The sequence below is a fragment of the Neospora caninum genome, chromosome X (genome assembly GCF_000208865.1).
Source record: "Neospora caninum Liverpool complete genome, chromosome X".
Lineage (NCBI taxonomy): Eukaryota > Apicomplexa > Conoidasida > Eucoccidiorida > Sarcocystidae > Neospora > Neospora caninum.
In genome coordinates, this window is record NC_018396.1 from 1,386,101 (window position 1) to 1,412,529 (window position 26,429).

Consider the following 26,429-nt stretch of genomic DNA (forward strand, 5'->3'; position numbering starts at 1 on the left):
GAGCTGTGTGCCTCCTTATCAGTATGCAGCTGAGAAGAGAGTCTCAGACTCCACTGCTTTTTCTCCTTTTCCTTATCACACTACACGCCGCTCGCAGAACTGAAAGGTCGTCCAGTTGCGTCTCCATCCGAGCTCAAGCCGTTTTTCACCTAGCAAGGAACACAAGCTGTGAGGTCGTGTCTGAAGGAAAAACGAAACCTAGGCACTGCAGACAACGAGGGCCCGCTGCATCGCCCCGAAAGAGACCTCACGTTCCACTGACAACTGCCGAGAAACCACCTCTTCTTTACACACATATACACAACAGATGCAGCACGCATACATCTACACACGTTGCATATTTACGCTTGTACACATGTGTATATCCGCGACACAAGCACTCAGTCACCCTTTTCAAGACTCGAGCTTGTTATGCACCATCTTATGGAGACTACATAAGAAGTCGACGTAGCAGACCTCGCCGGCGATTGCGTCCTCGACCAGGTGAGTTAGTAGCCGAGTTTCGTCCAGGGAACTGAGAGCACACACATGGATACGCCGCGTCCGTCCGGCTGTTGCATGCTTCGACAGGTCCCCCAACGGGGCTTTTCGTCCTTGAGCCGGCACTGTTCCTCGCCAATAACGTCCGGTCCACCTCTCACCGCACTCGGCTAAAAATCACCGAAAAAGCGGAGTCCCCCCAACTCGCGCGCGAACCCTGCCCGACAGGAAGGATTGCCCGTCCCCTCACGGCGAGGCACCCACAGATCGCGACTTAGATATGCATGCACTTTGAGCGACCTGGAGATGTGCGACCCCGTGAGAATTCACTGCATTGACATCTGTTCACATGCGCGCGCAAATGCGGCACTTGTAGGTTCGAGTCCAGTCACTGTCGAGCGTCGCTGGAGGAGACGCGTAGGAAGAGCCAAAGCGTTTCTTACTTTGCACTAACCACCCGCAGAGGCAAGTACGGCAGCGTCGCTTTGTCCTTTCGGATCTGGCCGACGATTCGCGACACGAGACCTGTGAGCGTGGATTAAGCGCACAGTTCCGCGCAACACCGACAAAAGTCACACGGTGAAACGGAAACGTTTGGACGCAATCGCCCCTTGCGAGACGGAGCGCAGCAAATCCGTCAGGCGCAGGTTGGCAACGAAAACGCGGAACGCCCTGGCGGAAGTCCACTCACAAGGAAAAGGAGAAATCACCGGAATCGACGCGCGCACGGATCAAAAAAGGGCGCGACGCCAACGAGGGGCGTGTGTGTCGTGTCGAGTCTGGGACCTCCATTTGACGCTGTCTCCCCGTGTTCCCTCCGGGTCCACGTGCCAAAATCGGTTCGTCGAACGCGGGGCTCGCCGCCGCTTTTGCACGCGTGACGCGATGGCTACTGTGTGTGGAGGGGGGCTGAGGCAACTGTTTACACACCGCGCCGTTGCGTTCCCCGATCGGCCGTCCGCTTACTTCCGGCGGAGTCTCCGTCTGTGCGCAGTTGCAGAAAAGGCGCGTTCTCCTCGGTCACCACGGCACCGTCTCCAAACAGCTGCAGGCGCCAGCAAGTCGAAAGGACGCCGAACGTGAAGATCCGAATCTAACTGGGAAGTGGCTACTCTGTTCACGTCAGTGAATCGCCCTGTTGACGCTCGACAGGACGTCAACAAACCGGAACACTTCCCTGCCTCGACACCCCACCGAAATCGCCTAGTTGCTTGTTGCGGGCGCTTACTGCAGCGAGATATTCCGGCTTCACATGCTGGCCAACGTAGAGGAAGAGCGCGGTTCCGACATCGCAGAGGAAGACACCATCTGAAGAAATCTTAACTCCTGTAGCGGCGAGAGAGTCAGGCAGGTAAACGTTGTCACCGACTCCTGTTGGAAGTCCAGCCTGCATGCACAACACACCCAGGGACCAGATGGTGACCTCTGAAGGCTACTCCGGGCCCAAAGCTCTTGAAGATGACTCGAGAACTGCGGCCAGTGCAGTGCTTATGGAGAGCGAGAAATCAGCACAGATGCCAGCTGGCTGACAGACAAACCGTAACTTCCACGACCGGCAAAGAGAAGAGCCGATCTTTGGCTTGGAATGCGTTGAAAACATCTGAAGACCACCCGCCCGATTCTCGCCGCGTCAAGGGACCCCCATTCAAGCACCACTGTTTCTATTTCTTGACACTCCACCTCTAGAGGCACCCAACGTATCGCAGGATTCAGACATTCGGGTTGCCGTCGCCTTTCAGGTCTTTTCTCCCTCCTCGTTTGGGGATCCGCCGCCCCGAGAAGGTCTGTTCCAAGAAGAGAGGAAGCGCCAGCCTGGCATCAATCAGGCCTCACCCGCTGCAGCATCTTCTTCTCTCGCGCCTTCTCGAGGTAGGAGCGATGAATCGGGAAGACGCGAGGGTAGAGCAAGCTAGGGTACGCGTGCACTGGCAAACCCATGAAGCGGACCAAATGCCAAATGCGTTCATCTTCGCGGACTTCCGAGGACCGGAAGGCCTGCATTCATCAGCCACATAAACGCACACCACCATCTTATGACATACGCATGCATAATTCCTAATATATATATATATATATACGCGTGAAAAAGTGTGACTGTTGATGGCTGTACATACACGTGCGCGCGCAGATGTGTGTGGATGCCCGTGACGTTTGACGTAATGTGTCCTCCAGCTTATTGCCTGCTGGAAAGGTGATCGAATGCAAGCGGATGCCTCCTCGCCGGAGCGAAAATTCCCGTAAGTACACGTGGATCCATGCTGTGCTTTATTCGCTACATCCGTGTACGCCGTCACTGCATTACCGCATGCTTGAAGAGCGCCATGATGTAGATGGGGAGGAGTTTGAGGGAGTCGGGAAGGATAAGCTGGCCCGCCGAAGAGGTCGAAGCGCACTGCAGAAAAAGAAAGGTGAAACGATCAGAGTCATGTACACGGAGACCGCGCCGTTGAAAATCGTGGAGAAAAGGATGCCACGACAAACCCAGTTTTCCCTCCAGCGGGGAAGGGCCCATTCGCGCGTTGTACAGAAGGTCAAAACAGATTGCCACACGCATGGAAGTGATTTATAGATACGGTTCTTCAGACAGAAGCATGCACCCATAGACGCCTATAAATCGTTACACCTATGCTTCGTGTGTGCATCTGCCACGACACAGAGCTATCTCAGCACAGCTGAACATCCGAGAGTACGGATAACGATGGAGACGTTTCGGTTCCTCTTGGCCCCTCAGCACACGCAGTTGTCTGCTTGAACTTACGTTCGCTCTGTACGCGTGGAGTATGGCCACGAGAGGTTCCATCGTTTTCTCTCTCCAGTCTTTTTCGCTGTGGAGGACCATCTTTGCCGCTAGGCGGGCCATAACAGCCACAGTAGACTCGACCTAGAAAAAGAGGAACGGAAAAGGACTTTCATACTCCCGGAGACACACACGCCACGCCCCACGCCTGCGTCACGACGTCTGTGACCTGTCCCTTGCTGGCTCCGGGCCTGCGGACCGAATCATCCTCTCTGCTTCTCCAGTGATATGCCTAGCTGTAGATCTCTCGGCTTGCCCACCAAAAGCTACAGGGATCCAGATCTTCTTGCATGCAGGAATCAGCTGCTCCGACTCAAGACTCGGGCAGCTGCACGCACTCTTCGTCGGTTACGCGACTCCTTTCGGAGACGAACGGCAGTCCACCGAGGGAAGAGAGAAAAATGCTTACCTCCGCGAAGCGGAACAGAGAAGACAGGGAGAATGTAACGGGCATCGACAGAGTGTGGACTCTCAGGTAACGCCGTGGCGGAGACGCTTCACACGATGCATCTGACGACCTTCCTGATTCCAGGGGTTGCAGCGGGGTGTATGCACAGACGAACTGTACATACACCTGCTTCACCGAGTCGAGCCTGATCACACGCGGGCAGAGGGGCACGAAAAAAGACGTTGTTGCAGCGACCGCAGAAAAACAGCGAAAAGGAAGAATTCGTAGTCGGTTTCTTACTGTTGCGTGTGCTTGCACAAAAACGCGACTGTCAAGTCGGCGTCCATTCTCGGAATTCGGAACGCTGTCTGATCGTAGAGAACTCGAGGACCGCCAAACGGCGCGAGAATTTTGTCGACAGCGACGCCCGTGCTGGTGCGCAGTTTCGCCTCGCACATGAACGCCAGTGGCGAAGTCAGCAGCCTGTGTAAGTCCTCGTAAATTCGCCTGTAGTCTCTGGAAGCAACCCGAAATTGAGAAAACGAAAGACAACTGTGAGAGGCGTCCGAATCAAAATCCCTAGGTTGACCGGTTGGGATCTCAGCCGACTCCAAAGCAACGAAATCTCAGAACGGACCGCGGGCGAGAACGAGGGGGGAAACGCGGAAACAACCTATATGTCCACAGGTCGACACTCCAAATGAAGGCGTGGAACTCCGCGTGTCAAACTTGTTTATATAAATAAATATGCATATATATATATATATATATATATATATATATATATATATATGCCTGTCAGGCACTGGCGACAAGGGTTCCTCTTTCGCTTCGCTCTTGGGTTCCTTCGGTTTCTGTATGCGTCGCCCTACCTGTTCCACAAAAAGTCGTGTTGGTAAAACACCTTGCCGCCGGTGTGCGTGGCGATGGATCCGAGCGTCTGCAGAAGCATCTTTGCGTTCCGCGTGCTCGGGTAGGCGTGGACGTCCACGCAGACACCGCCTCCCGAGCAGTCACGCAACAGACCCTCGTAGAATTCTCTCTGGAAACAGAGCGGAGTGTTGGACACGCAGGACCGCCTTTGAAAGCCGAGGCCTTCGGCCAGCCACGGGCTGTCCCCGTGGCTGAATTCGAGTGACGGAACGAAGATTCGAAACAGAGACACCCCCAGCCGCGAAGGCGCAACGCAGACGGATTTCGACTTCAGCTGAGGACCTCAGCGGTTCGTGCGCTTGCCAACGAATACTGCATACGAATCGACGAAATAGGTGTAGCGGTATCGGTATTTACGGGGATGTGTAAACCTGGAAACAAAACTGCGTCTATCTCGATATGTGTGAGGCTGTATCTGAGTGTACAGAGCTGGCGGTGAAAACGGGATCGGCGAGCATCGATCCACCCCCCTCCCTTGCTCAGGGCGCGAGAGAAAAGCAAAGGCCCAGAGGCTGATAGAGAGTCTGACTCACTTGCTGAAACTCAAAGGAGGCGCCGCCTACTCCAGTTGTCACCTTCCCCATTGGATCGGTCTTGAGAGCCCCGACGCCTGAGGACCATCGCAGTTGACGACAGGACAAAGTGAACCAGTTTTAGGCAACTTCCGGCTGGCGGGCAAGCAACTGGAGGGGCCCGACGAGGAACGAGCGAGGGCGGGAGCGAGACGCATAGAGACGAGGAGAAAAGGGTGAACATGCGAGTGAAAAACGGTCAGGACGTGGCAGACAGCGAAACGATACGAGGGCGGGCAGAAGAGAGAAATCGAAAGGCGAGCACACCGAGAGACAGACCGAGACACGGAGAGGACCGTCTCAGGAGACACATTATCCCACAGACAGCGAGAGAGAGGGCTGAGGAACAGGGAAACGAGAGAAGAGAAGAAAAGGAGAACGACACCTACCATGATTCGGCGGAGAGGCGTAAAAGATCTCCACCATCCCTCCTGCCCCTCGATCACAAACGAGATCGACGGCTGCTCGAAGCGCGGCGTTTCCAACTGACCGATCCCCTGAATCGCCGCTCAGTTCGCCCAGAAGCTTCGGCAGCTCCTCGAGAAGGGCCAAAAGCTGAAACGCCCCCAAGGCAACAAGCCGGACACAAAAAAGGTGGTGAGTCGCAAAGGCAAGCACGGAAAGGCAAAGAGGACTAGGAGCTCGAACCGAAAGAGACGTTGTGAGGGTCCGACGCGGAAGCAAGGAACCCAGAGACTCGGACCAGAAGAAGGGACCACGAGACGGAAGGGAAAAAGGAGCAAAACGAGACAAAAAAGGACGACGAGAGTGTATGGACACGCAAGGGAAGGGGAGCCCCCAGGCGCACCGCCGATTCGTCCAGCCAGAAGAAATCAGACACAAGAAAACGCACTACGGAAAAAGGGCAGAATGAGGACGGGGCAGGGACGGAACGACGTCGAAGCAGGCAAGAAAAGGAACAGGACGGAGCGACCCAGCGGACGAGAGAAAGGGCCAGAATGGCCAGGAAACGCCAAGGCAGAGCAGAGAGAACGGAACAGCGCTCCGGAAAGCGACACGAACGCTCGCCGGCGGAAGAGAAAAGACAGACAGACAACAGGAGAAAAAGAATGGGACAGCAGACACAAAGGCAAAAAACTCACTTCTGGGTACTGATGAGGAGAGAAAAAGAGGAGGTCGATCGGCGCAGGCATGAACGGATCGTCAACATCGGAGACAAACACCGCCTGGAAAGAGCACACGCATCGCAGGAGCGCTTCGCTGTCAAAAACAACCCAGCCTGGTTCCCGCACCGTGAAGAACGTGCCAAAGCGTCGAGCCGCCGTCCAGGGACTCGGTTGTTCTTTCTCTTTTCTCCGACTTGTATCCTTTGTACGCAAGCGTCGCTGAACCACGAACGGTCACGCTCAATTCGTTCCCATCTGGTGCGCACGCCACATTGCTCACAGAACATCGAGGGATCGATGCACGGAGAGAAGGCGCATATTGTGTCTTTCTGCTGCAACTCACGAAGTTCATCCGCGTGCGGGGTTTGAGTCTCAAGCGGTCGGCATCTGATAGAGAAGTGACAGCAGAGACGCACCTGAATTTTTCCCGGCTTCGCGTCTGTCTGAGCGTGAGTGTCTCCTGCGTCGCCCGCGGCGGGCCCCGTTTGCCCCGGGAGCGTCGCCTCGCCTTCGCGCGGCTCTTGGCTTCCGTAGCTTCCATCTCCATCGTCCCGGGGGGCCGCGGCTGACTGTCTCGGACGGACCTGGCGCTTTCTCGGGAAGAAGACCAGGCGATCGGCGTAGAGGATGAGCGCGATCTGAACGCGGAGAGTCCCCTGAGTCGTGCGCAGGAGTTCCGCGAGCGCATGCAAGCAGCTGTTTGCGAGATTGGATCTCAGGGCCGCAGTCGAAATGTCCAGGACGAAAACGACGCACGGGAAGCGCTGAAGCAGTTTGCTTTCAGCTTCTGCTTCTCGCGCACGTCTTTCACTCCAAGAGAGAGCCGCCACAGGGAGTTCCTGAGAATCGAAAGGCCCCGTTCCTGGCACAGACGGAGCGCTGGGAGACTCGCCTGAAGTCTCTGCTGGCGCAGCAGTCTGCGCCCGACCGGTTCGCGGGTCGCTGAAAGTCGGGTTCTCTCCAGTTTTTTTCCGAGCCTCAAGTTTCGCTTCAAACGCCGGAGGCGCGACAAAGTCGACACTGCCCTTCCACAGTTCGTGGCGTTCGATCCCTGCAGGCCTCGCCTGCCGGCCACGCGGCTCGCCGTTTCGGTCGCAGTCGAGCCCAGTCGCGCGGCCGTCGCCATGAATCTGCGACCGATACAGGTGCAGTGCCTCCATGTAGTACTCGGGCAGAAGGAAGTGGTGATCGCAGAGGTTGCATACGCACTCGTTGCCCCCAGACGCCCAGGCCATGAAGGGATTGATGTACGACCGACACCGCGGACACCGGACAGGGCCGTCAGAGGCGTGCTTCCCCGCGCTCGCCCCTTTCCGACCCTCGGCGGAGCCACCCTGGAGCGCGCCGGAACGTTTCCCACTCAAGTGGTACGTGAACAGCGGGGAGGCCTCGGTGAGATCAACAATCGGGATGGGTTCTTCGCATGAGCCTTTCTGCGCAAAGGGCTGGACGAGGACACCAAAGAGAAGCGACGAAAGGGAAAGCGTGTGGGAAAAGGCAGGAATGTGGTTCAATGTGCAGCGCACGTAGCGACAGGAGCAACTCCCGCGATCCAGAACTGTATATACACTGCACGGATTGGGCGGGAGGTTGTACTTGTCCGACTCGTAGACGCGTCCACCCTCCTGGGTCACTGTCTCGCTCCGCCCCTCGGGCCGGGGAACTTGGCAGGGATCAATCCGCGAATTAACTGCTCGCGTGAGCGTCGACATGCGCGGCGGCGCCGCGCCTGAAGAGTCTCCCGAAGTCGTCTCCGTCCCGCCCGGCTGTGAGCTGTGTGGTGCGGCTGGCGCCGCCAGCGACGAAGTGCTCTGAAGCCCAGCTCGTGAGGACCGATCCAGAGACGAAGCAGACGAAGCAGGTACAGAAGGCTCGGGCGACGGTCTCCGGCGGGAACTGGTTGAAAGGGAAGAAGACTGGGGTTGAGGGGGCGACGCCGTCTGCGGAGGCGGCTGGTGCTGCCGCTCCTGGAGAGGGCCAGAGGACGGATAACCTGGACCAAGTCCACCCAACTGGCTTTGAGACTGGGACGAAGAACACGAGCTCCCAGACATTCCTGTATACCCTCCTTCGTGTCTTTGAGAAACGGAGTCTCCCGGCCGCGACGAGTAGTACGGCGTACCTGTAGCACTTGGATAGTCTCCTTGTTGGGCGTGGCCAGCCCCCTGACTTGACGCCGTTCCTGTCTGTGACTGGTTTTGGACAGCCAAGAGAGAGGCACTTGGCAACCCCCTGTCGCCAGAGACGTCGTCTGCCGATCCAAAGTTCTGCTGAATCGCCATCCCTTCAAGCGGCGGTGTTGGCCGTTCCGGTCGACCTTCAGCGGACCCAAGGGGCGTAGAGAGCTGCTCGAGACCCGGTGCCCGACACCCTCCGTCTCCTGCCGCTCGCTGGCGAAGCGGTGTAGGCACACCGTGTTGCGGAGACTGATGCGCAAACGCGTCCTGCTTCATGCCCCGTGCACTCTGCTCGCCGGAGGCGTGGACCACACCTTGTGCCGGCTGAAATCTGTCGTTTTCGACAGGCACGGCTGGGCCCCGGCCATCAGCGAGGCTCTGTGGCGCCACTCCTCCGTATGCAGGCGGGTTGGAGTGCCTCTGGAACTCGGGGTAGGGAGACGCGCACGCCTCCCTTTGCATTTCGCTCCCCCGCCCGGTGTCACCTTGGACGCGTTGGCCTCCATCCTGACCTCTCTGGTGGCCTTGAAAGATGTACCCAGCTGGATTCACGGGGTCGGCCGCAAGGCGCACTGGCTGCTGAACAGGCGCGGCTGGCGCCGGCGTAGACACACTCCGTGCATGCGGCAGAGACGCGCTCGCCTGGCTGCTGTTGCCGTCTGACGGATAATTTGGGAAGGTCTGAGTAGGGAATGGACTGGGGTCATTCCCTCGAACTTGTGCAGGTGGATGCGAATAGCCGCCGGCCCCAGGACACGTTTCCGGAGGGAAAGCAGACACCGGATTCACTTGGACCGGCGGCGCATATGTAGGCGCAGCGCCGGTATAGGAGACCGCCTGGGGAACGCCCTGTTCAGGCACACAGACAGACGACTGAGAAGGCTGTTGCGACCAGTGCACAGCTGGCTGGTGAGGCGTGTAATACGATGGCTGAGGCACGGCTCGGGTGTCCGGGGGCGGAACCTGAGAGACAATGGACGAGGCGTCATATTGCTGCCCATGCTGCTGCGGCGGAGAGCCCGCCTGCATGTCGCCATTGCATGCAGGGGCTGCGTACTGTTGCGGATACGGGAGCTGCATTTTCCGAGGAATTTCGCGGCTGCTTGACGGTCGGAAGAGAGACTGCGAGACCGCATGCACACCTCTGCTTGAGCCCCTTCGCTTTCCTGCGTGTGTCTGCGTCGGGAACCCAGAAAAGCTTCCAGACGCGCGTCCCTGTGCGAGTCTGTGAACGCTTCACAGAGCGACGCCGATCGACGGCGTGGAAACGGATTTACAAATGAGTGAAAGGAAGAGAAACTAGAGGTTCCCCGAAGGCCTGCTACATCAAATTAGCTTTGCACCATTACCCTGCCGTGCCGAGGCTGAAACGATCAATCTTGAAAGGCGCACAGACTCATTCGCAACCCGTGGCAGTGGAGAAAACATGCGCACTCTGCGAGGAAAAACACAATGCCACCTCTTGGCTACTGCCGAGGAGATCGCGAACTTCGCGGGGTTCGGAGTTGGCGACGGGAGTCCTCTGACGAACAGACCGGCTGGTTTCAGCAGTGGAAGGAATGGCGGAGGGACAAGAAATACGAGGGAAAGGTGAGGCACAAAACAAAGGGTTTCTTCACTGGCCTGAACCCCGAAGTCTTCCGGTTTCGGCTCCACGCAAAATGTTTCAAGCAGAAGCTCACGTGACGCAAACCTAAGTGGCTGTATGCAGTAGCTCCAAACGGAACGGATCGGGAGCAACAATGCGGAATTCCTGAGCGTTTTGTCATACCACAAAAAGAGATTCCGAATGTCTAATTATCCGCTGGGTCATTCGAGGTGAAGGCCGCATATCTATACGCATAGAATACTACAGTGCTCACACAAAAACCATTTCAGAGTCTCACGTTTAGAATGTAGCAACAGACAGAAGTGTAACGACAGTGGAAAGCGCTGCTCTTCATTTACGGATACGGTAGGAAACGAAGCTACGGCGCTCAGGCCGGCGGCGAATATTCTGACTAGAAAAGTTTCGCCTCAAGCCTGTACAGCGCATTTTCATTGCAAGACCACTGAGGAACCGCAAAGAGAGTGTGCGACCACAAGTCGGTCACGGCTGACAAGAGTGAAGCTTTGCGAAACTGACGGAGGCAGTGTTGCACAGCGCACCCAAAGAAAGGAAGTGAAGCCTCATCAGAGGCAGGAAACGCCTTTTTCGCACTTTGGGAAGAGAAAGAAACAGAGACGTACCGATATCACATCTGTTCATTCGTATTGTGCCAATACGAGACGGGTACGCGCGAGAGTCACAAAAATTCAGGCTTGTGGTATTCAGTACATCTCCCTGAATCCCTGGGGCCAATTCCATTCCCTTCTTTATCTCCGCATTGGTCTTTTTACCGGTTCGAAATCGGAGTCGTCTGAAATTAAAAACAAACGGGAAGTGATACGGAAACACGTTTTCTCTCTGCCGGCGTTAGGGTACAACAGAAGTCTTGTCTGGCAGCAGCCACGAAGATCTCGCACAGCGTTTTTCACGTGGGAAGGAGCAGCGATTTCTAGGCCAGGTAAAAAGGACAGATCCATCTGAGACTAGAAAGACCAAAAAGACAGACCAAGATCGAGTGTGCGTGGCTCGGTGGCCGTAAGGTTGGTGCACTGCGACAAGAAAACTTTAATCGATGTCGCCCTTGTGACTTTTTCCCCGGGGGCGCATGCACTGGCGGTAGATGCTTGCTCGACTGCGCGTGGCGTCCAGCTGCGATCCTTGTACGCAAATTGATCGCGACCACTCGCGAAACTAGCAGATACTGCAGTGTATGTCCCGAGAAACGGCTCAGGCGGCAAGCTGCAAAAACTCCCGTATTCGTAGGGCTTAAGGGAATTTCCTTACTGAAACGTGGAACGGAAGGGGTGCCCCTACGCGTATCGAAACAGACGGAAGAGGAAAACCCCGTTTGCTGTTTTCCGGATGCCTTACGCAATAAAACCGTCGAGGTCAAAAGTGGCGGTGCTGCACGGAGGATGGCAATGTGTTGTGTGTATATGTCGATCTCAGGACCATTAGGGATTCTTGTGGGGCATGAGGCTCGCCCATCATAACTTTGTGTGTAAGAGGGATTCCGGCCAAACGAATACTCAGGAACAAGTCTTTCCGTTTTAAGACGGCAAGGCACTCGGCTGGTATATGCTCCACCTTGTGCCGGCGAGTCCAGTCGCGCAGAAGAGGGATGTTGTTGATGACGGTGCGTGGATCTGCTATTGTGACAGCAAGCCGGTCATAACTACAACTCTGCCTCGGTGATTGATACCAGGAGGCATCACTTATATGTTGATATTAAATCATCCTTATTTTGTTGACACCTGCAATGCTCACTATTCCAGTAATAGAGCAATGGTACGATTCGGGTCCCTTGTCACCTCAGCCCACCAACCACCCCGCCTCCATGCCTTTCTGGGAAATGTGCGCCCACAGGGTGATCGGAATCGAAAGTCACGAATTCATTTCGACATCCCTATGCTGATAAGGCCATCCTTGGTGCCAGTTAGCAGCTCAAACTTGACATATTGCCCAAAACGTTAGGAATGCAAGGTGGCAGAAGACAGGAGCGTGGTCCTTTAAAAGCCGGGGCGTTGATCGGCACTAATACCCGAATTCACAGGGAAGCATGATGTCCTGGAATACTAGGCACGATATTCCTGTATTCTGCCATTTCCATCAATGTTCAATCGTTATTTCAGCTGTCGTTCTGATGACTGAGTGCCTGCACTTTCGTGGGATTCAGGGCCGTCAGAATACCCGGAGTCAACAACACCTGGTGCCAGTAAGCTCTCCCCATCCATACAGGCACTGATAATATCAGTAAGACGCTGTTTACGTTCTAATTTTTCAAATAGACTACCTTTCTAAATAAACCTTTAAAAAAACTCCTTATTAGAAAGTTATACAGCAAGGAACCGCTAGGAAAAACCGGCATCGTGTCAGTGGCGTTGCCGTGCTCGTCGTTGTCATCAGACTTCACGAAACGCCAGCGTTATAGGATATCCAGTGCGGATCGGCGACTCTCACTACATCCCTAGCTCAAGAGGAACGATGGAAAACTGTGGCAGCCCCGAATGTCTCTCTCTACATGGTCCAGTGCTCCTCGTGTTTGCCTTGGTCACCCGAGTTTTCCAACACGAAGACTCGTCACCAGGGATCTGCGGTATCGAGATTGCAACCCGTCAGGGTATAGAAAACGTTTGCATTTTTCTCCTTTTCCACATCAGGAAACATCCTTCGGGTTTACAAAGTGGAGCCTTTCCAAGAAAACGCTATCCCAGTCCCTGTTTCAAGTGAGGGCGCCTGCAGACTACCACAACGGCGGAAGGCTCATTCGCGGCTGAATCCTGAGACAACATGAGAAGCCAACGCGTCTAATACGCCTTTTCTGGCGATTCAAAAATGCCATAGAAATGGATTCCATCGTATGCTGCCACCTTCTCCGGAAAAGATTTTCTTGCTCGCCACTTTGGAGTGCTGACGCCAGCCGGCAATTTGATAGATTTTCGAAGACTGGTGATCACCTGCTTGTGGAGGCGCTGCACAAGATCAACAACTGGATTCACTGCCACCACGGACATACCATAAGCCTTCCCGAAAAAACATCTTACTGCATAAAGTTCTTCCGCAGAAATAGAGAAATAGTACTGGAGTGGTCGAGTATTTTGGTGACGCGCCCTGCATGCGTTTTTCTCTGTTCATGTTTCTTGATGGAGGCATGCACTCATGTGCCATCGACGCTGGTAGAGCATTGGCCGCCCCAACCCTGATGCATGAAATGGAGACAGCCGGTTTCCATCTATTACGGGCATTATCACTTCCATATGTATCATCTTCTGTAATTTCTTGATCTTACAAAAATCGAGTTGAGAAAAGTGTCACGATGTTTCTTTCTCGTCTCCTCCGTTTGGAGGTGCCAATCCCGAGGTTCACCAAGGACCGCTTCTATCGACGGGTGAGTGCGGGTGCGTAAGGCCTTCTCTTTGTTTGTTTGGCCTTTTCCATTGGTTGGTTAGCAGAAGAAACGCACTACAACAGCATGCCCACTGCCACTGGGGCGATGAGACACCTCAGAAAGGCGCGATCAGTGGCGAGCATGTTTTCATCGTACTCGAATGTGTCTTCGTTCATGTCGTCGTCGCTACCACGGATGACTATGCTGGAGTGTAGAGTGTGGTCTTCTTGATTGTTAAACTTATTGGTGACACTATTTTTGCGTCATCAAAACGGGTAACGTTTGAACCCAAGCATGTTTAAGCAAGTTCGTGTCGTGGCGCCGTACTGGTTAGCGAACGTCAGTGACCGATCGATTATCACGTCACTCAATCCGTTGTCGTATATATCCGGATGTCCAACTCCGGAGACCGGTGAACTGTCTTGCATTTCGGGAGTCTTTGGATCACCAACTTGTTTGCTTCCTGGATATTGTGGGCGTTAAACGGTCATCTTATTATGTGCGCGGATGACGCTAAAATCCAAAGATATTTAGCGCTGAGTGCGGCGGTGACATGCGTTCGCGGCTGAAACACGCATAGCACCCATCACAAACGTCAAAGCCATGTTATGAACTTTGTTCATAACGCTCTGGTTGCGGAGGTCCTCCTTTCTTTCGCCTCTTGGAGAATGCCTCACGGCAGAAGTCAGAAGTCTTGCTCGAGGAGCTAATGCTGTCTCGACGCCAACATGCGCGTCTTCTTAGAGGTTTTCTTGTACAAAGGAAAAAGTGTGTGAAACGTACACACGGTATAAAAGCACTGTGAAGCGAAAACCTTTTTGCTGGTCCGTACTCGTGAGCATTGCAGTCTCGGCGAATCAATCGTTTTGGTTGCTACAAGTATTTTTTTTTGTATTGCAGTTCATCGTGTTGTGGGCTTTGTTGTCTGTGTTCAGTTCAACATGATTGAGATGGATCGCGCCTCGTTCTACTACTGGAATCTGTTCAGCATCGCGGTCACCGCACTCCCGATCGCGTATATGACCACGGTGAGTTTGCCCCTGTATGCATTTCCGAGTGGGTGGTCGGTTGACTCTGGAATATAACCGCCTTGTCACGAAATGGAAGATAACCAGTCTAGCAGTTTGAGTCACAGAAGGCGGACATTTACTAATTTGCTTTTGTGCTATTGGCAATCGGTGTGAAAGTAGCCGGCTTCTTCCTAGACATTATGAAAGGGATGCCCGCGTGTAGAGTTTGCCAGTCACATGTGCAGAGAAACATGTGCAGCTGAGACATGAATTTGATAGAGACTCAATATTCCGATATGTGCTTCTCGTCCAGATGAGCCGTTGGTATCTACGCGCTCAGGGCTACCTGGTGTGTACGTGCGCTTGCGAGTATGTTTTTTGTCATGCACTGTGTGCCGAGCACAAAAAAAAGTAGCAAAAGGTTTCACTATTTAGTGTTTGCTGCTTACGAGGAATATGGTCGCGCTTTAGTATCGGTATATGTTGGGTGATTCTAAGGGACGAACAAGAAGGCCGTGGAGAGTCAGAAGGTTTCTGTAGGATCCATATCGCCGGTTGTTACCAGTTCTCCTACGTGCAGGTGCTGTATGTTATGCCAGATCCTCTTAGCGTGAAATTTGGTTTTCCGCCCTTTCCATTTTTTAGCGAATGGATAGAACAATCGGGTGACACCCTTTCTTTGTCGCCATGTGATATGCCAGGTAAACTACCGATTTTGTGAAGAATCGATTATGCTCTCGGAGCGCAGCAAGGGTGGCCAGCTGCCTTCGGAGGTTGATCGCGGTCTTTTTAACTCGGAGAAGCTTGCGCGATGACGTCGACTCGAGGGAGGAAGCGACTGGATCTCTCTGCTTGTTCGAGTTGGCTTGTTGTTTTGCACATGGTTGGCATGGGGGTCAAGAACGTCAATCCTCTGTTGCTGAATGTGCTACGAGTTCTGCATCAATGTTATATCTTCCTGGGAACGAAAAATGGGTTTGTGCGGCGAGACACTGGTAACTCGTCTTCGGGGAAGAAGTGGCGACCTACCAAGTTATGGCCACAGCTGTGTTGAAGATGGGTTGTGCCCTGCTGGTTTCATTAACTGTCCGTAGTTTCGCCGTGAGAAACCCGTCATTTTTCCCGAACAGCATATGATCACTGGCGACCGTGTGTGTACGCGGTTCCACGTTACCTATCATGTGCAGTGTTATACCATTTCCCGACGTTCGAAGGCTGCTTCCACCGACGAAGCTCGGGATCGTTACAGCATTCCTATGCTGGGCCAGAGTGGTACCACTGGACAAAAATGCAAGACATATGCATTCAGGGTTAGTCATGATATAGCAAGACCCGGGACTCACGACAATACACACAAAATGTCGCGCTGCAGCGACGTGCATTCGCCAGGGGGGGGTCTCATTGCAGGTGGAACATCGTCGACTCATACACCCACCATAGATCCGGGCGGCTGTCAACTCCCTCTCGATCGGAGACTTTCCTCGAATTACGTGCATTCGATGTGGGATCCTTCTGTTCGAGATCTCGATAAGCCACCTGGAGTCAGCCAACATCTGTCGAGGGAGGAGAGGCGAATGTGTAGTAAGCATATGCCAGTACGGAGGACCGCGCGCGAAACAGTTTAGAGGCTCAAACAAATGGTGATGCACAAGCACGTGGCGCTAGCGCTTTCCTCCGTATGTGAACAATACGAACACGCTCCTCTTCAGCAATTCTGGATGGAATAGACCGATGCATGTGCGTGTCCACCTGCAATCAGCGCCTAAGGCTTTACGGTGCATATGATCACTGAGAAACCGGCGGGAGTTCACGGAAATATGGTTGAAAAGACATCAACTTAACACGTTTACCATCCTGTTGTGAAAAACGAATATCGAGGTTGGTGTCGCATGCCAGCTGACAGCTGTTGTTTCGATTTGAATGATACTGTATGGTCAGTGACGTGGCCGGATTTGTACTGTATATATCTGAACCACTACGTGCGTCTTATTTGTGAGGCGCCTGCGCAACACTGAGCACCAGCCAAGCTATTATGGTTGTACAGTCCTTGTCGTTCATCGCTGCCTAGGATGAGGGGGGAAGACGCGGTCGGTTACGGACATCGCCTGTTAAAGGAACTCAGAAGCACAGTTCCCTGGGAGTCCAATCCCGTGTTCTCCATACATTGTCGAAAAATGTAAGAGCCGTGAGCCCTGTTGCCGATATGTTGCAGTACCTGAGTTTCACATGCAAAAGACATCCAAGCGGTAGTTAAATAACCATAACTCCAGTTATACAGTCCTCGAGTCATGTGAATTAAAATACACAAGAATACGGAAGAAGGCGACAGTCCGCGTAGGCGATCCGATAAATGCCAATCAACCCGTCCTCGTTTATGACTGTAAAAATACCAGGTTCGCTGCCTCGTGCGAATGTGGTGGTTAACTGCAAACCTTCAGCCTTCCATACTACAAGTGGATCTACTCTTCTGTGCATCGCGTCTGAATACGCACCACAGCAGCAGACGCCTGACAGTAGCCTCCTGCCAGTGTTCTTATCGTCTTGCCAGTCACTACCGAAAAACGTGACCTCTGCACATGGACGCAGAGGCTTCATACAATTCTGGAAACTTCGTCAGAAATGAGTAAAAAGGAGCGGGTACTCCAGGGGTGTTGGCTTGTGGCTTGACACCGCCCGCCTCCTGACGAGAAACGACGTACATAACAAGTGGTCGCCACCAGCAAAAGCGCAATATTGCCGGTTCAGGCATTAAGTGGCCTACCTAGAGATTGTCTTGCTAGCAAACGTAGAAGGCGCTGGGGGTATTCATTCAAAGCTGTAGCGGCATGTATTCCGAAACAAAATGCATAACGGATTGCGTATGGCTGTGTCAAGTGGCATAGAAGGATCGTCACGCCCATTGCCGTATCAACCCATGACAGACACTGAGGGGAGATTCTGCCTGGCAGGTTTAGTTAAGGGTAGTGCCCTGTCAAGGGGCAAGAGACACTTCGCGTGGATAGCGCGCAGCCTTCGTGTCAACGTATGTTCGTGTGTAGGACGTTCTGTGCAGAGGCGGAGAGAAAATGAAGAAGTGTTTTCAGAGGCAAGAAGCACCACTACAAAGTGCAGGCGGAGGACCGTTTCGTTGACACACACCGGCCAACACAGTGCGTCCCCTTACTCTGAGAGAAAGGTCCAAATGTTTCAGATCAGATGCAGGCACTGAGGAACCGGAGAGTGATATGTACACACAATGGTGATGTCGAGGTTGTGCAATGCAACGCCGTGCAACAGTATGGTCCATTCCAGATATAGCCGGGTGCGAAAAAGCATACCACGTGTCAGTAACGTCCCGTACACGGACTACGGATGACTGCTAAGTCGGGACCACTGGGTTTCATAAGATGGCTGAGAAACCACAGACACCAGGTGCATCAAGCACAGCATATCAATCGTCATGGAACACGGACCAATTCCTATCCAGACCAGGTGAACCGAGCTCAGCTCAAACCGGCTTGGCGAAGAGTGATACAACCGTCCTGGACTGACGGTGAATTTCAACAAGCACTGGAAGCAGTCGTTTGTCTTGAGATGTTGCTGGATTCACGTTTCGGCTTTGGGGGTGTGCACCGCTGCAAATCCAGGTCATCAACGGAAGCCGTGCGGTCTACAGCAGCCGCGCCTCTTGCCGCCGATCCGCTACGTGTTTCCGGTAAGCCGTCCAGCACGGCACTCAGTGGTGCTCCGATCAGGGGTGGTGATCCTGTATAACGGACGTCTTCGTTCTTCCCTTTCGAAGATTCAGAGTGGAAGTATAAGCAGCTCATCAGTTTACCGCTTGACACTGCTCTCGAGTACCTGTGGCAAACCGAGCTCGCGTTATCGTAGCACGGCACTGCTTGGCCCAGGTGATCACGGACTTGCCCGTCTCTGTCAACTGTCAGGTGTGTGGTCTCTGTTCCACCTGAATCGACCTACAACAATGCGAAAGACATGATACTGGTGCAGCAGTTAAGGCCAGTCTTGCGAAGCTGGAAATGGAAACATAAGGAACTCTTCTAACCCGACCCTAACTTCACGCAAAAGATCCATTATGTAAAAATACATGACAGAAGGGATCAGGATTTACAGCGCCAACTGTCACCCTTCATCGTTGTATCGAACCATATGGCTTGTTGTCCGAATGCATATACCCCGTGAATCCATCAGCCACGCAAGATATTGGCATACAGTGCCTTACCCGATGCTCGCGGGATACCTTCTTAACGAGTCGTCTCAGGACTTTGTTGAGCCAGCATATCTCGTTCGGGGCCGTCTTCTTCCTGATGACGCAGCACATCTTTACAAAAGTGTAGTCCGTTGGAGGGACGATGGCAGCAAATAGCACTAGCCAATCTGTTAGTCGGCTCTGGCTAAGCAGATATTGTACGGAGTTAGCGGCGGCCGATCAACAGAAACCTCCGCTTCCCCTGATACCCCTTTTGATTCCATGCAGTGCAAATCAGAGTGGACAACGGGAGATGGAAAAAGCAAATGGTAAATCGGATGTTGCAATTCACACGCCGCTTAAAAGCAGTAGACAAAATAAAATGAGCAATGGGGCTGTCTGGAGAACTCTCCGTCCGAGCCATGCTCAGCGAGCTCCACAAAGCACGTAGATGTGCGTGCTCGGCTCTGTTGTCTGGGTAGACGCCTGTCGGTCCTGTCGGTCGACTCAGAGATTCAACAGGAAGATAGAAGGTATCCAGATGCACGAGAGGGATAACAACGCATTTCCTGTTCGTGCTAGGGGAACAAGCAACTGCATGAGGTCACCCGACCTAAGTGTAGCCGTGCTCTGGACAACAAGAGCGTTACAACTGAAATTCTTTCAGAGCGAGTACTTGCATCACCATTTCGACGAGCAGGGTCGAGAACATTTTGTTTGTGTTTGGCTACCTCGATCCTCCTGAAACGTTGTCCCCTGGCGAATGGTGATACCGGTGGATGTCCATCTACTGTCTTTCACAAACCAGAAAAGCGAATGTGACGCCCGAGTGTGTGTCTCAAAGCACGTTAACACGAATACAAACATGATATTTATGCCTGCCCCTAGTTTATTGGAAAAATGCTAAACGTAAAACAGTAATCATAGTTGTGTCGTGACTACTTCGGAGACGCTGTTGGTTGTGCGCCGATAAACGAGAGACAGTTGCTGCCGGCCAACTAGATCACTTTGGGCGCCCCTCGTTGGGCGTGAAAACCTGTAGTAGTAGTAGTAGTAGTAAGCGATCTTTTTGAACTGTGTACCTTCCCTAGAGAAAACGATGTACTCAACTGTAGGACAGCATCAAATCCAGGAGGAGTCAAGACGTCCGTTGTATTTATTCGGACGACAACTCACAGAAGAGCGAATTTCTTGTGATTCATCCGGCACTGGGCAGCCCTGCCTGCCGAATCTTCTGCGCCGTCGAGTGATTGCGCAAGGACTGTAATCGCAGCTGCCATCGTGACGCCCTCTTCTCGAGTAGAAGAGGGATGTGATCGGTTCGGGCAATTCTTTGGTATGCGTTTGTTTTGCTTCTGCTACCCGTTAGCTCCTCACACCGCCGGCACGTCTTCTGTTCACCAATGTAAGCATACACGAGCGAATGTGTTCCCCGATACTGAGGTCGACTGCCCCCGGCTTATACCAGCCGCCGCTAGAATCCGGAGTCCGGCCTGGCGCTGTTTACCTGGGAACTTTATACCCAGCAGTTTCCATTGGTAGAGTTGATCGACTTTTACCAAGTGTTCAATTACACCAAACGGCAGAGCAGGTCGCAGATGTAGACTTCAGTTTGTTGCACTAACTGAAGGAACCGGGAACTAGAAACTGCCTCAAGTACCCAATCAGAGATGGCGCGACCGCGTACGGGCGTCAGCTAGCGACGACGTGAACACAGTGGTCCCTTGCAGTTGGGTGTGTGTCGGTAGTTGTAGCGGTTGCGAACTTGCGTCAAGTTCCGGCAGAGCTTTCTTTGTCGGCAGAGACACCCGCTTTGTCACTGGCTCTGTGTGCCATTGTCATGTCTGGACTCACTGGATGCTACGACAGGGAGTCACTTGCCACACCGCCTCAATTTCTATATTTACGGGTACATGTACGTGATTGGTGAGATCTAGACTGAGGAGAGCGTGAAACGTAAAGACGATGAGGCAGCGCGAGACACCACACATTTTGCAAAAGTTTCGCCAAGTGGCCAGGCGTTGTCTCCCAATAGGTGCCGCAAAGCGACTTCAGTGAGTGAGCCCGAAATCCAGTCAGCTGCTGCGACGCACTAAGTCAGATTCATTTGTCAACTAAATTTATTGGTGGCTACGCAAAGCAAACTACGTTCTGATTGAGAAAGCGTTTCTGTGGGGCTCCATGCAGGAATCTGGACCCTGCCATTCGTAATACTGTATGAAACTCCTGGTCGAGACCTGATGCGACAAATGTGGTTCACCTTCGGAAAAAATCGACGGGCACCGTACTAGGAAGACGATCCATTGTGTGGCCATACACGGCGCCAGAGACACAGCGCCCTGATGTCCTAGGAAATATCTATGGAGATTCGAAAGAGATCGCTGCCTCGGCGCGACCGGGCGGACAGCCTTCCTATCTCCTTGGATTGAGACTCCCCCGCTGCGGATACCGCACCGAGCATCTGGGACAGAACAGTCTATCCATAGGTGGAGGATGACTCGGCAAAGACTCGTGAAGCCTTCTGCACATTCCCAAGTAAACAGGCCGGCTGATTTCTGTGAAGAAAGTGCAGAAGAAGACTCACACATTCGGGCCGCAGTGGTGACCCCAGTTCCCGGCACCTTGCGGCACTGCAGTTGCGCGCGGCGAGTCGTTCAACCAAGAACAACCTCTTTTCCTTCAAATATGGAGCAGAAGAAGCTGAGAAATTGCGAAGAAGGCAATGACTCAGATACGACAACTGAAGAGAATACGAAAATACGAACGCTGGCGGTGGTACGGGAACTCTGCTGGGGCCCTTGACCGCTTGCATGCGCATGCACACTGAAGTGTGTGTACCGGGTTATGTGGCAACCAATTGAGATGCTACATTTTCAAGACAGCATCTAGATCTACAGGCACCCTACGCGCCTGCCTGTGTTGAACAATTCTTCTGGGTGGCTGCTACAGAACCCTTCGTCGCAATCTCCGCTGTTCACTCCTAGTCCTACGTCTTTATCGAAGGGCTGCATGCAGCTGGACCACTTGACCTTATTTACGCTTATTTGCACATAGCATCTCGTCAGATATTCGATTTTCGAACGGCCTCTGCCTGGATGTCGTCACAACAGGAAAAACGCATCCGAGCCTAGTGTTACCTTTCGGTTCCATTTTAGAAGTACTTGTGTGACTGTGTGCGGCGTTGCTGTCTTTGTTGACGCGTTCCGGTTCGCTTTCCCGAACGTCCAGGACTTTCTGGCGCCGGTTCCAACGCCTCTCGCTAACAATCAAACTGCGTCCCATCACTGAACTGCTTCTCCCTGACTCCCACGCTGTGTCGTTTTTTGACTGTGCCCTTGCGTCGATCTGTTACGGAACCCGCAGCTTGCATGAAGCTCGGTTCGCGAGTGTGCGCGAACAAAGCATTTGGAACTAAACACGTAAGCTCTACATCTCGACTCAAACTGGGTCCAAAGACAGCCGCCACCGCGAATGTCTTTGCGTGTCGGCTGCCCCTTTCTGCATGCAGAGCAGGAAAACAATATTTTTTCGTCCTCGCTGTTGCGCACTCTGTCGCGCGCGACGGAGAAAGACCACGAGTTTCAGGTGCCTATTCCGAGAGAATCTTGCCCGCAGTCACTCACCCATTTGACGCAGAACGGAGACACACCAGGTCAGCGACAAGTGGGTGCGACGTGCGCGCTTCTCTCTCTTCTCTGGCCTCTTTGGGAGGAAGATTCCCGCCTGTGCCGATCCTAAGGTCAGGCGTCATCTACTGTGCAGCGTTAAGAGGCGGATAGACCGGACGGGCCCTGAAGGTTTTGCCTTGCTGGTTAGGGCACCGCTGAACGTGCCTCGGAGCATTCCACTCGTCTTCATGGACATTCCGGAGCCCGCCGTCCTGGATTTTCCAATTTCTCCAAAGGTCGTCCCACAGTTTTCCGCTCTGAAGGCCACCTGCTTGTGAAGGTCTGTCTGTGCAAATCTGGCTCTCGCAGATCTTGCTTTTTACGAAACCTGTGTAGACTTTCTTTTATGTTTTCCCGTCGCTCTTTTCTCCATCGGGCTGTGGGTGTGCTTGCGCATGTCGCCCTGTGTCTCTGGGCGCCGACACCTCAGTTATCGCCGCCTCCTGCCTCGTCCGGGTCCCCGGCGATTCCCGTTTTCTTCGCCTCCTCTTTTAGTGGATTCCGCGTTCATCCCGACTGTCAGGGCGTCCCAGCGGAGGGTCGACGGCTCTGTTCGTGTCCGCTCGCAGCCACTCTCGCCTTCGCCGTTTCGCTTCGGCGTTGAGATCTCGGGAAACACTGGGACACTTCACCTCGTATAGTTGGCTGCAGGCGCGAAGGCAGGGATTACCAGAGAGCTGCCTAGGGCTTGACGCTGTAGCCGTTCCTCTGTTCGTTTTTTCTTCGCTCGAAGAGCCCCGTCTTGGTGATGTCCACGCCGGGTCTTGGTACTGGAAGAAAACACGCAAGCGGGCTCTCGCCTGCCGGTCGGGTGGACGAATCTAAGCCTGTGGCCTTTGCCGTCTCCTATCGGAGGCTTCCGGGTGCCTGACGGGGAGGCCGCTGAGCGCGGAGGAGCGCAGGGACGAGAACGGCAAACGCCAGCGAGAAGAGACGTTTGCCGATGACGCGAGAGCCTGGCGAAGGCGTGGACGAAGGAGAGGCGAACAGAAAAAAAAACTCGGCAACGCAGACTGTGGGACATTGCGCTGAACGACAGGAGAGCCAACCATGACTCAAAATGAAAGGAGATCGCCTCACTGTGTTAAACGTGGCGGAAAAGCCGTCAGTCGCAAAGGAGGCTTCGCGCCTGCTGGCTGGCGCTTACCAGAATGTGAGTGTCCTTTCTTTCCCGCAGGCGGGGATTTTTGGACTGCCTGTGCGGCCGAGTCCGAACGCGAAAAGATTGGCAATCGATCGGTGTTATCAACAGGAATACGATTGGAAAACGGTCGGGGGAGAAAGCGCCGGTGAGGGCGCGTGGCGTTCCACCACAAAACACAGTGGAGTTGGCCGGTGGGTAGGAAAGAGAAGACAACGGCACTACGGCCGAGCCTTTCGGACACGCGGACAGGGGACTAGAGGAAAACCTTTTTCTAGGAATGCTGTAGAAGGGAAGGTTGGCAAGCAAAGGGGGGAAGACGAAATCGAGCGAGAAGGAGCTCGTGCGGGTGGAGCAGACGCGGTAGATGGAAAAACCCAGCGGGGACGAGGCACCGACCCGAAGAGAAGGAAAGGAGAAGGGACGGAGGAGGGGAGAGAAGGAATGGAGAAGGGAAGGAAGAGGGGAGAGAAGGAAAGGCGAAGGGACGGAGGAGGGGAGAGAAGGAAAGGAGAAGGGACCGAGGATGTAAATGGGAGAAGGACGAAGTGAAGTCAAGCGGCGGCAAGGAGAGGCACGCCGCGAGACCCTTGTTAAGCCAGTGTCCCCGGGAGCTCGCGATCGTTTCATGAGTGGATCACCTGCGGAAACAAAGGGAAAGATGAACAACGGCGCGAAAGAGAATGGGTAGGAGGCAGAGGGAAGGACTTTTGAGTGTGCGTTTAGGCTGCTCCGATTGCTGTGTCAGGCACCGTCGCAGAGCCGATTCAATCCTGTTCACCAATTCGAGTTCTCGCTGCAAAACCGTAGCTGCACAATGCTCTTCACTTCCGTCAGAGGGTGAGACCACACGCGGAGAAGGCGCTGAGGCGGAAACGGTGGTGGCGGAAGAAAGAAGGGAAAAAGAGGGACAAAGCTACACGTTAGAGGGGCGATAGAGGGGCGATAGAGGGGCACAGGCTGACAAGAGAGGACGATCCAGATTTGTGTTGAGAAAGAGAATATTGTGAAACAACGCAGACCGGACGGAAACGGGGTAAGGCGAGCGGGAGACGGCGCGGACGGGTAAGCGACGGAAACGAAGCGAAAAAACGGCGTTTAAAAGGCAAACGGCCCTGTCGGGACTTGCCACAAACGCGGAGAAGACAAAGAGCAGAAAACAACGCAGAGAAGGAAAACAATCTGACGTCTCTCGCATCTTTGCACCGGTTTCCCCAGGCACCTCATGAGTCTCGAGTTCGCGTCCGCCTACCAGAACTGGAATACGACGCCCCCTGAAGATCTCTACAGCGGTAGGTGGCTATCGCAGAGAGTCCGGCGGCTCCTCTACAGCGAAACACAGCGCTGGTTCGTTGCCGCCACGCGTCGCTTCGGAATCCTCCGTGCAGTCTTGTACACGCGAACATCTCTCCGTGTTTCAGTCAGAGTTTGTCGCTGCGCGATCCCCAACAAAAATGGACCTGTGTGCGTGTGTACATACACCTAGTTAGCAGGAGACCCATATATCCGTAGTTATAGGCAGTTATTCCGAGGTATGGACATGCATGGGTGAACGGCTTCAAGTATAACCGTGTTGGTGGTCGTGTAGCGTCGAATCTTCAAGTGTCCATTCATGCAGAAAGAACCCGAGAAACTAGGACTTCTAAACATTTCTGGGTTCTGGCCTGAAGGCCGAAGCACGATGCGTGGCCTTGTTGGATCCTCGGCACGTGTCCAGTTTTCTCGAACAGATGATCGACGCGTCTGCGCCTGTGTCGCACGTGTACAGTGCCTCCTTCGTACACGTGCACAGGCCTATTTATGTTTACAGTTAGTTCCGTTTGTATGCGGAAGGAGAGAGTCTAGGTTTCGGCGCCCCACTATCGAGAGCTCCACGCACCCCGCCGTAGAGCGTGAAGGCGATTGCACCTCGCGTGCGGCTGTCCATTTTTCAGTGTCTCTGCGGCTTTTATGCAAATGCATAGATGTCCAGAAACGACGTTGTGCGTTGCGTCGTGCCTCGTTTTGGCTGGTCGACGCTGCTCCCGTTCTTCAGTTCTCGTTTCCTGTCCTGTCTTCAGCTCCGGTGGAGAAAAGCATCTCTCAGGACGCTGGCGACGTCCAGAAAAACCTCGTCGATTTGGCGAAGAAGTGCGGCATCGATTCCAGTTTCCGTCCGTGGAGGGTGGCCGTGAGCACGCGTATACCTGGCTCCGAGACAGGCTGTGTACTGTCAGTTTGAAACTTGAAGGTTCAGTGCGTGTCCCCTTCGATTCTGGGTTGGGAGTCCAGGCGCAGGAAACGTTGCTGCCAAGATTTAAGAACACCACTCGCCGTGCTTTCTCTCCGTTGTATAATGAACAGCGAAAGGAATCGTCAAACGTTGACGAAGGCCCCGCGATCGTTGATAGGGAGTTCCAGAACTGCATCGGCGGCTGGGGACGCTCCGGCTTCCGCCTGCGAGTTTGAACAGTGGCAGTTAGCGCATGCGTCTCCGTCGCGATGGGGGTCGGAGGTCCGGAGAGAGTCCAGTTTTTTACTTCTTCCCCGCCTTCGCGCGCGTCTCATCCCACCTCTTGCGTGTGTCCGTGTCGCTCCTGCTTTCGGTGTCTCTTGTTCTTCGGTAACTTGTGATTCTGGCAGAGCGCAATGGCTCGTCCTTTGGCTGGACTGCGACAGAGAGGGCGAAAACATCGCGTTCGAGGTACGAACATCGCGGCGGCCATGTCCGTGTCGCGCTCCTTCCTTGCCCCGCAGCCTCGACAGAACATGAGACACCCTCTCGTGAAGCTGGTTCGTGTCTCCTTTCTGGAGTGTCAAGACTTCCGGGCCGTGGAGTCTCTTCCTTCCGGCGCCGCCGTCGGTTTGGACGCCTCGGCTGGACTGCCGGGACTGGAGGGTATATATGCTCCAGACCCAGCTTACAAATGATCCTGTCTCAGAGAGTATCACTCGGTTTCGCGGGGGGGGGGGGGGGGGGGGGGGGGGGGGG

The 26,429-nt window shown here is 53.9% G+C and overlaps 4 protein-coding genes across 4 annotated transcripts in view; 2 read left to right on the forward strand and 2 right to left on the reverse strand.

Moving 5' to 3' along the window:
- Positions 1–393: 393 nt before the first annotated feature.
- NCLIV_046450 (putative sec23/Sec24 helical domain-containing protein) lies at positions 394–9,554 on the reverse strand (the record flags this gene model as incomplete). Its single annotated transcript, XM_003884195.1, has 14 exons — positions 394–514; positions 924–1,005; positions 1,447–1,525; positions 1,709–1,867; positions 2,314–2,475; positions 2,783–2,872; positions 3,239–3,361; positions 3,687–3,870; positions 3,966–4,181; positions 4,538–4,707; positions 5,132–5,208; positions 5,560–5,725; positions 6,274–6,357; positions 6,714–9,554. The coding sequence occupies 14 exons, from the start codon at positions 9,552–9,554 to the stop codon at positions 394–396; spliced, it is 4,554 nt and encodes a 1,517-aa protein (XP_003884244.1).
- Positions 9,555–13,378: 3,824 nt separating this feature from the next.
- Positions 13,379–15,275, forward strand: NCLIV_046460 (conserved hypothetical protein; the record flags this gene model as incomplete). The annotated part of the gene is made up of 3 exons (XM_003884196.1): positions 13,379–13,450; positions 14,386–14,478; positions 15,162–15,275. The coding sequence occupies 3 exons, from the start codon at positions 13,379–13,381 to the stop codon at positions 15,273–15,275; spliced, it is 279 nt and encodes a 92-aa protein (XP_003884245.1).
- Positions 15,276–17,999: 2,724 nt separating this feature from the next.
- On the reverse strand, positions 18,000–18,781 carry NCLIV_046470 (conserved hypothetical protein; the record flags this gene model as incomplete). Its single annotated transcript, XM_003884197.1, has 2 exons — positions 18,000–18,416; positions 18,683–18,781. 2 exons carry the CDS (start codon positions 18,779–18,781, stop codon positions 18,000–18,002), a joined length of 516 nt encoding a protein of 171 aa, XP_003884246.1.
- Positions 18,782–23,377: 4,596 nt separating this feature from the next.
- Positions 23,378–26,429, forward strand: part of NCLIV_046480 (putative DNA topoisomerase III alpha) — a gene marked incomplete at both ends in the record, with an annotated part of 19,368 nt that continues 16,316 nt past the window's right edge. The window contains 5 exons of the mRNA XM_003884198.1: positions 23,378–23,470; positions 24,207–24,298; positions 24,677–24,750; positions 25,519–25,588; positions 26,081–26,141. Coding sequence (XP_003884247.1) covers positions 23,378–23,470; positions 24,207–24,298; positions 24,677–24,750; positions 25,519–25,588; positions 26,081–26,141 — 390 coding nt within the window. The remainder of the gene's footprint in view (positions 23,471–24,206; positions 24,299–24,676; positions 24,751–25,518; positions 25,589–26,080; positions 26,142–26,429) is intronic.